This window comes from Chenopodium album, chromosome 9, assembly GCF_948465745.1.
Source record: "Chenopodium album chromosome 9, dcCheAlbu1.1, whole genome shotgun sequence".
Taxonomy (NCBI): domain Eukaryota; kingdom Viridiplantae; phylum Streptophyta; class Magnoliopsida; order Caryophyllales; family Amaranthaceae; genus Chenopodium; species Chenopodium album.
The window spans coordinates 60,702,016-60,718,914 of NC_137842.1; the positions used below are offsets into that span (position 1 = coordinate 60,702,016).

General features: G+C 38.4%; 1 protein-coding gene across 2 annotated transcripts; it reads left to right on the forward strand.

The window, feature by feature from the left end:
* The first annotated feature begins 457 nt into the window (after window positions 1-457).
* LOC145560019 (F-box/LRR-repeat protein At4g14096-like) lies at window positions 458-2,992 on the forward strand. Of its 2 annotated transcripts, none has more exons than XM_081621274.1 (4): window positions 458-596; window positions 960-2,059; window positions 2,145-2,300; window positions 2,411-2,992. In XM_081621274.1, the coding sequence occupies exons 2-4, from the start codon at window positions 1,616-1,618 to the stop codon at window positions 2,753-2,755; spliced, it is 945 nt and encodes a 314-aa protein (XP_081477400.1). In that variant the 5' UTR covers window positions 458-596; window positions 960-1,615; the 3' UTR covers window positions 2,756-2,992. The 2 variants fall into 2 exon arrangements, with proteins under 2 accessions (XP_081477400.1, XP_081477401.1); XM_081621275.1 differs by having other exon boundaries at window positions 479-596; window positions 1,904-2,059.
* Window positions 2,993-16,899: the final 13,907 nt, after the last annotated feature.

Below are 16,899 nucleotides of genomic sequence, written 5' to 3' on the forward strand. Positions count from 1 at the left end.
TGAATGTGCGAGAAAAGATATAATAAAAAAAAAAAGTAGTAGTGGTGGTTTGGGTGGGGACCATGAAGAGGAGAGAGATATAATATTTAAATGTAGCTTGTTGCCAAAAAAGAAACTGTAACATTTAAAAAAATATGGTCGAAAATGGGAAGTGTAATACTTAAAAAAACACATTGGAAATGAAAAATGTAACCCTTAAAAAAACACAGAGGGAATATATGTTATGCACCTATTGGCCTTTATACACTCGAATAGACGAATAGTACAATGTACATGGCTCACGTGAAATAGGCTCAAAAATAGAAAGTAGAACCCCAAATGGAGGAGTAAAGAACGAAATGATTATCACCCAAAGGGCCGAAGGGGAAAAAGTAGTAAATAACGATTGGACTATTCACCATTAAAGGATTAGATAGTAGAAGAAGCAAAATAAAGTATCAAGTTTTATTTTCCAAAAAAGAAATTTAAAAAGAAGGAGAAAAAATGGAGGAATCAAACGAAACACTTGTGTTTGTGATTAGTCACTCGCAAGCTCCTCTATCTCTCTCCTCCATTGAAGAGCAAGCTTTCTCACTTCCACTGAACCACCTTCTAAGGTGACTTTTCTTTTAATTTTCTGTAAATAATCGAATGTCAATTTTACAATCTAGGGTTTATCGTTAATCTGATTTGTGAGTTTACTCAATCTAGGGTTTAGGTGAATTATTGAATCATAGGTTATTGTTACTGAATTTATAGAAGATTTTAACAATCGATTATGTTGCTACAGTGTTGTTCATGTTCTTATGTATCTGATTGATATGATTGTATGCAGATAGTATTTAATTTTTGGAGCCCAAATTTGATAATTGAGTCTAATTTTGTTAATGATGAACTGTAGAATTCTATTTATTACACTTTAATGTAAGATAAAAGTTTATATCTTGTATTAAGTTAAATTCTTGTCTTCATTGAAGCAGGGAATTAATTAATTCAAGATCTGGGAATTGTGTGTAACTTGTATGCTCTATGGATTTGAGCTTGAAACCATGCAGTAGTACTACTGCTACCTTACAGAATGATCTAAATTGCAGCGACGACCTTCTATTAGATAGGTTCCCTAATTTACCTGATGAATTGTTGATTCGGATACTGTCTTTGCTTCCCACCAAGGATGCTGCTGTTACTAGCATCTTGTCCAAGAGGATGAGCTCTATTTTCCCTTTCATTACGAGCCTCGACTTTGACGATTCACCTATATCTCATTGTTTGAATAGACCCTTTGCGATTCAACGTTTCCCCACTTTTGTTGCCTTAGTTAATAGTGCTCTGTCTGCATACAAGTCTCAGTATCTTACCAGGTTTAAACTTGGAGTGGGTGTAGACTTCATGGGCAGATGTTGTTTAGATTGCGAAAGTAATCTACCAGGTGAGAAAGACTGCTGCCCGGACTTGAAAGCCTCACAAATCAATGCGTGGATCTCTTTTCCATTAACCCATTGTGGCCTCAGAGCTTGACCTTCGCATTCAGGTGAAAAAACCTGGTGATTGTCTGATACCCCTAGAAATTTTCACTTTTCAAACTCTAGAGGTGTTAAAGCTCGATGTTAATCTTAGTCTTGATCAAACTTCAACCATGTCATCCTTTCATCTTCCAAACTTGAAGCGACTCCAATTACGTGTGCCTGTCATTTCTGAGGTAGGCTTTGTGACAAGGCTAGTTTCTAGTTGTCCTATACTTGAAGATCTCATGGTGGATGTGGTTTGGAGCCAGGCCTATTTCATAAATATATCTTCCCCTTCTCTCCGGAAATTATGCTTATTTGTGAATAGATATGATTATAATGATGTTGATAACAAATTTGTTACTATTAATACTCCTAATTTGGAGTATCTCAACTACACTGATTATTTAACATTACAGTACTCTGTCCCAAACATGAATTCTCTTGTTAAAGCAGATGTCGACCTTAGAATCTGCCCGGTTGGGCCATCTGAGGTTTGTCTTGTGCAAGTGCTTAACTTTATCAGTGTCTTGTCTAATGTTCAGCATTTAACTTTGGGTGGCGATTGTGTAAAGGTTTGTCTTGGTTCCTTGTTCATATTTTATTATTATTTATTATAAATGTGAAATTGAATGGCTATTTGTTAACTTTTGGTTGAAGGTTCTAAGCCGTGTTGATTTAAAGGATCGTCTGCCCGTTTTTCATAACATGAAATGTCTAGAGCTGCTTTATGATTATATCTGTTGGGACAAATTGCTGCCAGCATTTCTAAATGAGAATTGTTCTCCTGTGTTAGAAACGCTGGTCTTTCCACAGGTTAGTGTGTAATTTTATCTCCTGTATTTGTTATTAAAATTTTCCAAATGTGGAGCGTATTTTGTCTAGTGTAACAATTTTACTTTGATCATCACGTACTTAATTTGCAGGGATTAACTGAGCCTCGTAGCACCATTCGCACTTGGATTCATCCTATCTATCTGGATGAACGAGAATTTTGTAGAAACGCTCTAGCAGTTATTCCTTCATGTTGCAAAAATCATCTTAAAAGAATTGTGATAAAGCATTATTGTGGGGTTCAAAGGGAAATAAGTTTGATCCAGTTTCTGCTGACACATGCATTAGCTTTGGAGGAATTGGTTGTATTCCGGTCGAAGTATGTCGAATCTGATCGGAAGCTGATTGAGGATACATTGCAGAAATTAGAAAGGGTTTCAGCCTGTTCAATTCAAGTGTTGAATATGGCTGACATCAGCAAATCAGCAATGTTGTAATGTTGTGTATTTATTTGCATATATGCACCAAATGAGTTAAACGGCTAATGCGTTGATACGGGCTCATTCGTTTGAATTTTTAAAACAGTTCTACCAGCCTTAAGTTATGTATTCTAGAGCTGTTAGTAATATGCCACTTATTATTATATTTAATTAGGAATAGGGCACATATAAAATTACTATCTATTTCAAAATAAATGCCACATTTTGATTAGAATATGTGAACATGGAATTTAACTAATACTCCCTTCATTCCGAACATGTTTGACTTTTTTTTCACTATTTGTATACTTTCCCTGTTTTTTTTACTTGACTTGTTTCTTTTATCACGTTTGCCAATGCAAAACTTTAACGGTTAATAACTTTAATTCTCTATAATTAAAAAATATAAAAGTTATATACTTCCTCCGTTAACTATTATTTGCAACAAATGGGGTGTTTGCGAACTCCTAGGCAAAATTTGTTTGTGAGAGTAAAATGGAGAGAGAAAAAGTTGGGTGAATGTGATGAGGAGAGAGATAGAGAGATGATTACCTAAAAAGGAAAAAAAAACATTTGTTGCACATAATAGTTAGCATTCATTTATAGTATATGTTGCAAATAACCGTTAACGGAGGTAGTATTATGATAGTACTTTTTGAGACGAATTCAAAATGATCCAACATTAATATGTTTTTCCTTACATATTCACAAAACACGGTCAAAGGAGGGGTGGTGAATAGTGTAAAAGTCATAGCGGGTCAAGTAAAAAAAAAAACGAAGGAAGTATTCCTTTTGATTATAGTAGTTTACTACTTTAGTTTATAATGTTTTTTCCTCGTATTTATTGAGCTAGCCCCAATTACTCATTTGGAGTAACAACATTTGTTAATCAAATGACACAATTGTAAATAATTGTTTCTTCCTCTTTCTTCTTCCTTTTTCCTTCCCATCATTATAGCCACCACTGCCACCACCATCATCACAATCACCCTCTCTCAAGCCGATCTTCTTTTTCCCGTCGACCTTCGATCTTCTTTCTCCCGTTGACCTCCTATTCTTTGTCCTTTTTCAAGCCCACAATGCCGCGGTGGTACAAAACTCAAGCTTTCCCTTCTCCACCTTCCCCAATCTCCACCCACCTCCCTTGATCTCCACCCACATCTGGAAAAAATGAAAACCCTAGGATTGAAGGGTGAAATTAAGGGCATGGTCAACCCCAAAAGGAAGGGTTGACCATATCCTCTATTGAAGCTCCTTTAATTGATGATGGGTTAAGTCCGACATTTCGTAGATGCGTCAAGTTCAGCAACGACGAAGTAATGATGGGTCGAGGTTGTTGGGGTTTGGTGAGTCCGACTCACCGCGGAAACAAACCCAAAAACAAGACCGCACTCGCAATAAATAAAACCATAAACATAATTATATTAATCACAAGATTAAGATAAGCTAATTACCTTTGACGTGTGCTTCGCTCCAAAATGAGCTCTTACTTGAAAGCTTCAAGTCCCGCTCACATGGAGACCTCCAACGAAGTCCACCCGCACCAACAAAACCGACTAGGTCCAATGTCTTGGGGTTAGCAAGACCCGACCAATAAAACCCGAGTAATTATATTGAGTTCAAAGGTTTTCACTAATTGTGATGCCTTTTTCAACTCTTACTCAAGCGTCATTCCCAATGCCCATACTTGGGTATTTATAGGAAATGATGGGAGTATCATTTACTCTCCCATCAATGTGGGATAGTATGATTTTTCCATTTTATTTTAAAGCTAAAATAAAATTAATAATCAAGCTAGTAATAAATCAACAAGTGGCAAGCTCATGTGAGTGGTTAGGTGAGGACCACTTGGAGAAGGGGGGGACCAAACTTGCTCCCCACTCCTTCTCCCATAACCGGCCACCTCACTCCACACACACTCAAGGACCATAAGCCACATGGCACCCACCCTTGGGCACCAAGGCAGCCAAGGTGGGCTGCCATGTGCTGCTGTCCGTGGCAGCCACGCCCAGCAAGCCCATCAGGCCCAACACTCGCATGCGGGCTGCCAGGCGCTGCTGGCCAGCAAGCCCAGCATGCTTGTGCGGGCTGCTGCTGGCCTTGTGCCTTGGCCAGCGCTGCTAGGCAGCAAGCAATGGCCTAGCCATGCTGCTGCTAGCTGTGGCGAGCTGGCGCGCCTAGCGTGCTAGCTGCTGCAGCTTGTTGCGGCATGGCTTGCTAGCCATTGCGCGCACAAGGCTGTGCCTAGCATGCTAGCACGCACTAGGAAGCGCCTAGCCTTGCGATGCTAGCATGGGTGCGCTAGCACGCACTAGCCAGCCTAGGCTCGGCTTGGTGCGCATGCTAGCCACCATGCTAGGCCATACGCCCTTAGCACTCGGTTTGCTTGGGCATTCCGACGCTAGGGGTATTTTGGTCTTTTTGTTGATTTATTACTATTTCTCGTCTCGTCTTTCACTATTTTTCGACTCGACTTCCGACGCTCGGTTTCGACGCTCTAAGCTCGAATATCTGACGTCTAAATAAATAATACTCGGTCGACTCATTAATTCCTTCCGAATTAATTCGTCGTTTCGGTTTGTTGAATGCTTGGGTGTGACCCGAAGGGTTCAGTCAAGATTAAGCTGTAATATTAATTATTCATTAATATTACTGATCGGAAGCGGCCTCCACCCAGGCATTCCGATCACTTGACCTCACTGAATATATTAGCTTTCTAATAATTTTGAACCCACTAACGGAATAGTACACTTGTTCGAAGGACACCATTCCTTTCAATCTCCCACTTGTCCTTCCGGACAAGTGCGCATTTTGTGTACAACCTTTTTCCTATGTCGCTTAATGTCTCTTCATGAACTATAAGGTAAGATTTATTTTGTCATCCTTATTACGTCCAGAAGTGTTTCCCGATTCCGAGTCCGACTGTCAATAAACAGATGATTTCTAAAATCCATCCGAGCACGGCCATGCATTTTACAGTCTCGCTCTACGAGAGGCCTTGTATACAACAAAGACATCTTCCCTATTTTAGTAGGGGGACATTCCCAGTCTTGTAATGTATCTCCTCTTACTTAGAGGACCTAGTCGCCCGAGTGTTGCCGTTATTATCCCCTATTACGGCAGACGTTTGACAACATCAAAGCGAACTAGTACTCAAACAAGAGAACTCACAATACTCATGGTCGAGGAAATAGGTTCCGATAGCCATAATGAGAAGTATACTTATGACAAATTTTTTAATTTCTTAAAGTATTCTCATAGGTCGATCCAGTATGGTTCTAAACCAATACCTGTGCAAATGATTTATGATAATCATGTCCTTGTAGCACATGAAACGGTGTTATAAATCAAACTACACACTAATCTCAATCGGTCATTAATCGTCCATCGTTTAAATGACCTTGATTAGGGATAATTTTCGATTATAATATTCAATGTTCACTTAATAGGTGTTTCCTTACCAAGACTGGTCTTGATACCCTATTTTGAATATTCTCATAATCGAATGGACTCATTATTTAATCCTAAACCACAATTAAATAGCATAACGGAGTAATAAAATATTGCATGAAATTTTATATTACTCCAAAACTTGAATGGTTTTCCTTAGCGTCTTACATTAATTTTTCTCAAAATTAACTAAAACACTAAACAAAGAAATCAAAGCCAGTCTCCTACATGCTTGATTCCCATTGCCTCAACGTACTTGTTGTGCTTCACTTGAGGCAAAGGTTTAGTAAGTGGATCGGCTACATTGTCATCCGTTCCAACTTTGCAAATTCTGATTTCACCCTCTGATTTCCATTCTCGAATCATGTGAAATCGCCACTTGACATGTTTGACCTTCTGATGTTCCCTAGGCTCTCTGGCCTGATCAATAGCTCCATTGTTGTCACAATAGAGGGCTATTGGACCCTTTATAGAGGGTACAACATCAAGTTCACCAACGAACTTACGAATCCAAACAGCCTCCTTAGCTGCTTCAGCAGCTGCTAAGTATTCGGCTTCAGTTGTAGAATCTGCAGTTGTACTCTGCTTTGCGCTTTTCCAACTAAACGCCTCTCCATTTAGACATAACACATATCCAGATTGCGATTTGAAATCGTCTCTGTCTGTCTGGAACGAAGCTTGCGTCGATATAACCTTCCACAACTAAATCCTCTGCACCACCATACACCAGGAATTTATCCTTGTTCCTTTTCAGGTACTTTAGGATATTTTTGTTCGCAGTCCAATGCGCCTCTCCTGGGTCTGATTGGTAACGGCTCGTAGCACTCAAGGCATACGATACATCTGGCCTAGTACATATCATGGCATACATGATCGATCCAATAAGCGAAGCATATGGAATCTGATTCATTCTTACCCGCTCATCAGGTGTCTGTGGACACTGCTTCTTGCTTAGGGTTATGCCATGTGACATTGGCAGGTGACCTCTCTTGGCCTCCTCCATGACAAATCGAGCAAGTACCTTATCAATATAAGTACTCTGACTCAATCCAATCATCCTTTTCGATCTATCCCTATAGATCTTAATGCCTAGTATGTACTGAGCCTCTCCCAAGTCTTTCATTGAGAAGCACTTTCCAAGCCAGGCCTTTACAGACTCTAACAACGGAATGTTGTTTCCAATGAGCAATATGTCATCGACATATAAGACTAGGAAGGCGATGTCACTCCCACTAACCTTCTTGTAAACACAAGATTCATCTGGATTCTTGATAAAACCAAACTTACTGATGGCTTCATCGAATCGCAGATTCCAACTTCTGCTTGCTTGCTTTAGTCCATAAATGGACTTCTTAAGCTTACAAACTTTCCTAGCATTGTTTTGGTCGACAAAACCTTCAGGCTGTGTCATATACACAGTTTCTTCCAAATAACCATTAAGGAAGGCGGTTTTGACGTCCATCTGCCATATTTCATAATTGTAATATGCAACAATCGCTAGGAGGATCCGAACGGATTTAAGCATTGCGACTGGTGAAAAGGTTTCATCGTAATCAATACCATGAACTTATCTGTAACCTTTTGCCACCAATCTAGCTTTGTAAATGAATACATTTCCATCTTTGTCGGTTTTCAACTTGAAAAGCCACTTACATCCGATATGTGTATAACCTTCGGGTAAGTCAACCAAGTCCCAGACTTGATTTTCAAACATGGAATCCATTTCAGATCTCATGGCCTCTTGCCATTTAGCAGATTCGGTGCTTGCCATCGCTTGCTTGTAGGTTGCCGGTTCATCTCCATCCATAATCAGGATGTCCTGATTCTCGGTTAATACTAAACCAAGATATCTATCAGGTTGAGATCTCTACGTAGGGTAATGGATTGAGCATTTGCATTGTCGGTTCGACTTTGCACATTTTGATCATTTTGACCTGCGTCAACAGATGCTGTTTGAGCACTTTGACTGTCATTATGATTTTGTTGCTCATCCTCACGAACTTCGTCGAGTTCGATTTTCCTCCCACTTGTCATTTTGGAAAGGTGCTCCTTCTCCAAAAAGACACCATCGCGAGCAACAAACACTTTGTTCTCCGATTTATTGTAGAAGTAATACCCTTTGGTTTCTTTTGGGTAGCCCACAAAGTAAACCTTGTCAGATTTGGGATGAAGTTTGTCAAAAATCAATTTCTTGACATATGCTTTGCATCCCTATATCTTTAGAAAAGATAACCTGGGAGGTTTCTTCGTCCATAATTCATATGGAGTCTTTCTACAACTTTTAATGGAGCACGGTTCAGTGTTAGTTCCGCAGTTAGAAGTGTGTGTCCCCAGAAAGAGATAGGAAGATCACTAAGACCCATTGTTGATCGTACCATGTCTAACAAGGTCCGATTTCTCCTTTCGGATACTCCGTTCCATTGAGAAGTTCCTGGAGGTGTCAATTCTGAAAGTATACCCTTTTCTTTCAGATGGTCATCGAATTCTTGGCTCAAGTATTCACCACCTCGATCCGATCGAAGGGCTTTGATTTTCTTGCCAAGCTGATTTTCAACTTCACTCTGAAATTCTTTGAACTTTTCAAATGATTCAGATTTATGCGACATGAGGTAGACATAGCCATATCTACTATAGTCGTCTGTGAAAGTGATGAAATATCGATGTCCATTTCTTGTGGTTGAGCTCATTGGTCCACATACATCGGTATGTATAAGACCCAATAAGTCACTTGCCCTTTCTCCCAACTTGGAGAATGGCTGTTTAATCATCTTGCCTAATAGACATCCCTCGCAATTCTCAAACGATTCTAAATCGAAAGAGTCAAGAACACCTTCTTGTAGAAGTTTCTTGATGCGTTTGATGTTGATGTGGCCAAGACGACAATGCCACAAGTAAGTCTGATTTGACTCTATGGTCTTAGCTCTTTTGGTATCATTATTCACATTATAAAATTGTTTGTATAAAGAAAGCACATAAAGGCCATTTTCAGAATGTGCAATACCATATAAAACATTATCGAGATAAAACGAACATTCTTTGTCCTTTACTCGAAATTCAAAAACTTTGGCGTCCAACGCCGAAATTGAAATAATGTTTTTGGTAATGTTAAGAACATAATAAACATTATCGAGTTCCAAAACTAGCCCGGTGGGCAAAGACAAACTGAGAGTTCCTACGGATACGGCACCAATTCTGGCTCCATTGCCGACCCGGAGTTCAATCTCTCCCTTCTCTAGCTTTCTAGCGTTCCTTAGTCCCTGAGAATTGGAACAAAGGTGTGAGCCACATCCGGTATCTAATACCCATGATGTTAAGCTAGTGAAGTTAAATTCTATAACGAATATACCTGATTCAGAAGCAACGGTTCCGTTCTTCTTATCTTCCTTGAACTTGAGGCAATCTCTCTTCCAATGTCCCTTCTTCTTACAGTAGAAACATTCGGAATCAGATTTAGAAGACGCTACTTTCTTATCCTTGGTAGCTTTAGACTTAGGTGGAAAAGTTTTCTTCTTACCTTTCCCCTTAAAGCCTTTCTTCTTCTTGCCCGAAAATTTGAACGGCTTGCCCTTTTTAATCATGAGCATATCATGCTTTCCCTCATCCTTGAGCGTTTGCTCAGCTTGCTTCAACATACCATGAAGCTCGGTGAGGGTTTTCTCCATGCCGTGCATATTATAGTTCATCTTGAACTGATCATAGCCTTTGTGCAGCGAGTGGAGAATGATGTCAATTGCCATCTTGGTTGAATACCCCGCATCAAGCCTTCCCATGTTTTCAAACAATCCAATCATTTTGAGTACATGTGGGCTGACTGGCTCTCCTTTCTTGAGCTTGCTCTCAAGGATCTGCCTGTGGGTTTCAAACCTTTCAGTTCGGGCCTGCTCTTGGAACATATTCTGCAATTCAGAAATGATCTCAAAAGCCGTCTCTTTTTCAAAGAAAGTCTTTTGAAGCTCAGGAGACATTGTGGCCAACATGATGCATTTAACATCTCGATTGGCACTTTGCCATCGATTTAGGGCAGCTTGAGTCACCTCCTCATTGGGAGCCTCGGGCATTTCCTCATCAAGGACATATTCCTTTTGCTCTTGCATGAGAACAATTCGCAAGTTCCTTTGCCAATCAAGAAAATTTGGCCCACTCAGCTTCTCTTTGTTGATAATTGAGCGTAACGAGAATTGGTTGTTTGAGTTATTTGAAGACATGATTCTACAATTGAAAGAATTTTGAAATGAAAAACCATTCATTATACTTAAATAAGATTGAATTCATGCATTTTAATCAAACTTATTTAAAACGTCTTATTCACACATTAAAGATTGTCCCCATTTTAGGAAAGAATAAGTCGATTCCAAGATCCAAAGAAACAAAGAGTGGTTAAGCATGCTTTGGCTTGTCTTAACACTCAATCTCCTAAGGTAAGCAACGCTTTGCTAATGGCTCCAAGCCACTCTTGGTTGAATAAATCGTCGCATCCAATGCTCTCTAAACAATTTATTCCCTTTGCCACGACATGTTAGGACTCCATCACTCATGTCGTTGAGTATAACCAAAACCACCTTGCATACCCGGTATGCCTTACGTTCCTTGGAGAAGTAGTGATGCCTCGCTTTGGCGTAGCCCACCACTACCCTCGTTCGGTTGGTAAGTGTGTTTTGGAATGACAAGTTTTACTCAATATTTTAGGGACCTAGGGTTTCTATGTTGGTTGATTTAAGTGAACTTAATTAATCATCTCAACATTCGAAATCCTAAACATGCATCTAACATATAATTCATATATATATAAACATAAATATATATCGAAAATATAAATAGAGATGCATTTGGCAACTAGCATGACCCCTTGAGATCTTCAAGTCTTCAAAAGGTCTTCATTTGCAACTTCATGGCTTTGTCTTCTAAGAACCCCGTCTTCAAGACTTGACCAAAATATTACAATTTCTAGTATCTACGATTAGGACTAATCTAAATATTAAGGTACAAAAATACTCAACGGTTCGCAGACCGTATTTAGATTTACAAAAATACATCACGGATCACAGTCCGTATTTTCTATCCTAATCGGGCCCCACTAGTTGCCATTTCATAAAACCTGTGAGAGAATTTACATTCCATTCATCCATTCACTATATGTGAATGGCCCATGCATTTTACAACGATAAAAGGTAACAATGCATAAAACGCGCGAGAACTAGTAACTAATCTAGGTGGTTAATCCAATTAACACGCCTAATTAAACTAGTCAAAGTTGTTTTAACCGGTTATGGTAATAACTTAGAGACGCTCCCACTAAATTCCGCATCCAACTTAACTAATCCAATTAATTAAGTCGGTGAACCCAAATATTTGCCAAAATTAATTTTGCAAATGTCGCTCAAAACCCGAGGCCTAGCCTCCAAAATTTTTATTAAATAAACAAAATAATTAAAATAATTAAAACGACAATTTATGCAAAATTACGAATTCCAAAATGTCTAAGTGCCTAGCACTAAACCTTGGAGTCCAAAAAAAATACCCTTATTTACATATTAAGCAATGCTAAAATTAACTTTAAAATAACATCGCCTTAATAACCCGGGGTTATTGTGCCAATTATGGGATTGTACGTACCGTACAACAAGCACGTAGTATGCCCATGCGCACCCCCGCAACACCAAGCATGCATGTGGGCTGCTTGTGCTCGCATGCGCTACGCCCAGCCCAGCCAAGCATAGCAGCACGCACAGCGCGCACAGCCTTATGCTGCTGCGCCATGCTGCTGCTTGCTGCTGGCTGGCGCGCTATGCTGCTGGCAGCGAGCAGCAGCCCACGCCCTTCCTCGCACACACAGACGCACAGCACCACGCACCTAAGAACGAAGCGCCCAGCTGCCTCGGCAGCCACATATGGGTTGCGCGAGCAGCCCAGCTGGCCGAGAGCTAGCTCGGGGCTCTTAGGCCCCGTGTTGCGTGCTAATGCTTCGAAAATTATCGATTTTTGTGTGTGACATTATAAATCAATTCTAAATTAATTTTAGAATTAATTTTGAGGAAAAAGGAAAAATAACAAGTCCAACTTAAATAATTCATCCAAATGCAATTAACCAAATTTATTTCCAAGAACCATTCTTTAATAAAATTGGTTTAACTTGGTGTAATAAAATAAATTAGGACAATTCTCACTATTAATTTAATCACTTTAAATTAATCTTGAGATTTTGGCAAAATAAAAGGGAGTTGGAAAAAATGAACATAAGTTCAATAAAGACTCCAACTTTAATACTTGTGACTCCATGAAAATTTATATCTTCCAATATGAAGATAAACCAATTTCAATCACAAGTTTTAAACTTTATGATTCCAATCAACTAAAAAATGATTAAATCAACAAAGTTTAACCAAAATTCATGGAATTTAGTAACTCAAAGTTTCAATCACTTATCATAAATAAAGATTGAATCTTTAGTACTCGGAAGCAACAAAGAACAACTATTTCACACTTAATGCAATTAATTTGCAATTATGTGGAAAAATAAAACAAAACTTTCAAGCATCAATTACTACCAAGTAATCATGCTTAAAGTGGTCTAAAATTTCATATAAATAAAGGAAAGAACCAAATTCATAACCACCATAAATATGCAATCAATTTTCAAGGTTAGAAAGACTTAAAATTTTTCGTCAAAACGAAAAATCCCTCGAAAAATGCATTTCTGGTCGTTTTTTTTGGCTAAAAACAGAGTCCTGAAAGGGTAAAACCATTTCCAGAATGCCTTTTCCACCCAAAATTCACTATTTTTGGGTCGAAATCTGGGTTCGGGAGCTGAAGACAGCTCTAATACGAGGTAAAAATTGGAAAAACGAGTTACTAATCTAATTAGCAACTTAAAACCAGAAAAATTAAGCCATAAAAACACCTTGAAAATATTATGATTTTAAAAATAAACGAGCGAGGCTCCAATACCGTTGTTGGGGTTTGGTGAGTCCGACTCACCACGGAAACAAACCCAAAAACAAGACCGCACTCGCAATAAATAAAACCATAAACATAATTATATTAATCACAAGATTAAGATAAGCTAATTACCTTTGACGTGTGCTTCGCTCCAAAATGAGCTCTTACTTGAAAGCTTCAAGTCCCGCTCACACGGAGACCTCCAACGAAGTCCACCCGCACCAACAAAACCGACTAGGTCCAATGTCTTGGGGTTAGCAAGACCCGACCAATAAAACCCGAGTAATTATATTGAGTTCAAAGGTTTTCACTAATTGTGATGCCTTTTTCAACTCTTACTCAAGCGTCATTCCCAATGCCCATACTTGGGTATTTATAGGAAATGATGGGAGTATCATTTACTCTCCCATCAATGTGGGATAGTATGATTTTTCCATTTTATTTTAAAGCTAAAATAAAATTAATAATCAAGCTAGTAATAAATCAACAAGTGACAAGCTCATGTGAGTGGTTAGGTGAGGACCACTTGGAGAAGGGGGGGACCAAACTTGCTCCCCACTCCCTCTCCCATAACCAACCACCTCACTCCACACACACTCAAGGACCATAAGCCACATGGCACCCACCCTTGGGCACCAAGACAGCCAAGGTGGGCTGCCATGTGCTGCTGTCCGTGACAGCCACGCCCAGCAAGCCCAGCAGGCTCAGCACTCGCATGCGGGCTGCCAGGCGCTGCTGGCCAGCAAGCCCAGCATGCTTGTGCGGGCTGCTGCTGGCCTTGTGCCTTGGCCAGCGCTGCTAGGCAGCAAGCAATGGCCTAGCCATGCTGCTGCTAGCTGTGGCGAGCTGGCGCGCCTAGCGTGCTAGCTGCTGCAGCTTGTTGCGGCATGGCTTGCTAGCCATTGCGCGCACAAGGCTGTGCCTAGCGTGCTAGCACGCACTAAGAAGCGCCTAGCCTTGCGATGCTAGCATGGGTGTGCTAGCACGCACTAGCCAGCCTAGGCTCGGCTTGGTGCGCATGCTAGCCACCATGCTAGGTCATACGCCCTTAGCACTCGGTTTGCTTGGGCATTCCGATGCTAGGGGTATTTTGGTCTTTTTGTTGATTTATTACTATTTCTCGTCTCGTCTTTCACTATTTTTCGACTCGACTTCCGACGCTCGGTTTCGACGCTCTAAGCTCGAATTTCCGACGTCTAAATAAATAATACTCAGTCGACTCATTAATTCCTTCCGAATTAATTCGTCGTTTCGGTTTGTTGAATGCTTGGGTGTGACCCGAAGGGTTCAGTCAAGATTAAGATGTAATATTAATTATTCATTAATATTACTGATCGGAAGCGGCCTCCACCCAGGCATTCCGATCACTTGACCTCACTGAATATATTAGCTTTCTAATAATTCTGAACCCACTAACGGAATAGTACACTTGTTCGAAGGACACCATTCCTTTCAGAGGTCGTAGATGGTGGGCGACGAAGTGATGATGGTGGTGGTTGTGATGGTTGGGGTAGAAGAGGAGTGAGGAGAGAGAAAGTTTAATGGTAGATACGAAAAGATAAGAGTAGAGTACCCCTTGAGTAACATATTTTGTTATACATATTGAGTAACTTGGATTTACTCGTATTTTAGATAGTAGAAAGTAGAGGTGATCATTGGGCTGGGCGGGTTCGGGCTGGGCCAAAGTTAAAAAAATTATGCCCACTTCTCTGGTCGGGCCAAGCTTCGGGCCAAATTTTTTGTGCCCAAACCCGCCCAAAATGGTTGGGTCGTGTGGGCTTTTCGGGCCAATTTCAGGCCGGACCTAAAATATCAACTAAATATGCGTAAAAGTGTATTCCCAAACCCGTCCAAAAAAATTAATTTTTCGGGCCGGAAAATCTACCCAAAATCGGGCCAGGCCAACGGGCGGGGCTAAACTTGATCACCTCTAGTAGAAAGTAAAAATATGATGGATGTAAAATCTATAAAAAGCAAAAGCGAGTAAAATCGAGGAGATAGAATATGAAAAATATTACAATGTGATATGATGAGACCACTAGTGGGTTGAACAATAGCAAAATACTAGCTTAAGCCTCGTGCCATGCATAAGTATATTTTTTATATATATATAAAATTATTATATTGTATCTAGCATATAAAAGTGATGCTTTAAAGTAATTTCTTTGATATCAATAATATGAATCAGTTTTATCAAGGAGTGTTAAGGGTCTGTTCTCTTCAACTTATTTTCAGTTCAGTTCAGTTCTTATCTTAATATCCCTCTCTCATAAAATATTCAATTCTGTTCAACTCGGCTCCAATAAGTACAGTTCAGTTCAGTTTAGTCAATCAGAACAATCCTTTACTTTTTTGGCAAAATTTAATATTATTTCGTTTATCATATACTATACTCTGTAATTAAAAAGGAGTTGGAATAATATTTTATGTAAATTTGTATGGAAGAATTATGAACACCAAATAAAACGGAATACTACCTCCGTTCCTGAAAGTTCGACTCACTTACTATTCATGTGATCAAAATAAAATAACTTTGACCATATTTTATGATTTATACAATCAAAATAAATTAACAAGTTTGATCTTATTAGATTCCCCTTATGATAGATGGTTCAGATATCATTTTTAAAAAAAAATTTACTTATACATAGCCGAAGCTATTAGTGATCAAAGATGTTCATTGGAAACCGTGCAAATGCAAAGTTCGTCGAACTTTCAGGAACGGAGGGAGTATTTTTGTCTTAAAGATAATATAAAAGATTTGGAATGATATTATTATAATTATATCGAATAGTCACAAAAAAAAAAAAAAAAAAAAAAAAAAAAGTTTTGGAGGGGGGGAAAAATCAGGATGTGACACGTGTCACTCCCAGTCTGTTTTAACATTAACTTATTGATTGTTAAAATTTTCAAAAAAAAAAATAATGGAGCAAGTAATAAATTACTACAACAAAATAAAAGTGGAGCAAGTAATAAAATGTAAAGGGAGTAATAAATACATTTTTTTTTAAATCATAAACTACGTTGTTACATAAAAGTTTTAATACAGTGTTTTTGAGGTCAAACTTGAAAATTCGACGAGGGTTATGTGGTATCCTTGCAAAACAATATTTTAAATGGTAGTTTCCCACAAAACAAAATTATAAGGTAGTTTTTGACACAAAATGCCATTTTAAAGGTACTCATAGTTTCTGACAATTTTTTCTTAATTTAATAATAGTAAATAAAATAAGAAAATTCTAACAAAAAATTATTAATAAAATAAAGTATTTATTAATTATACTAATTTGCGTGTGATTTTGTCATGCATTCTTAAACTAATACCAAATAAGAAAGATAGTTAATGCTTATTTACTCTTTGTGTATGTTGTATTACTTGTATATCATTTTACTAATGAATAATTAATATTACTAGCTTTTACAAAAATTACTCATACTACCTCTATTTTATTTTTTTATTTTATTTTATTTTATTTTTTTTTTTTTTTAATGTTACTCACCTGTATTTCACGCGATGTTTGATGCACTACTTTGACCATTAATTTATTTGATTCAGCATTCGTAAAAATCATATAGAGTTGATATATTGAAAATTCATAACAATAATATATACTTATACTAAAGTGAAATCTTTTTTAAGGGAATTTTCCCGCTTAAACAATATATATATATATATATATATATATATATATATATATATATATATATATATATATATATATATATATATATATATATATATATATAATGTAAAATTATTAATTCATTAATAAACC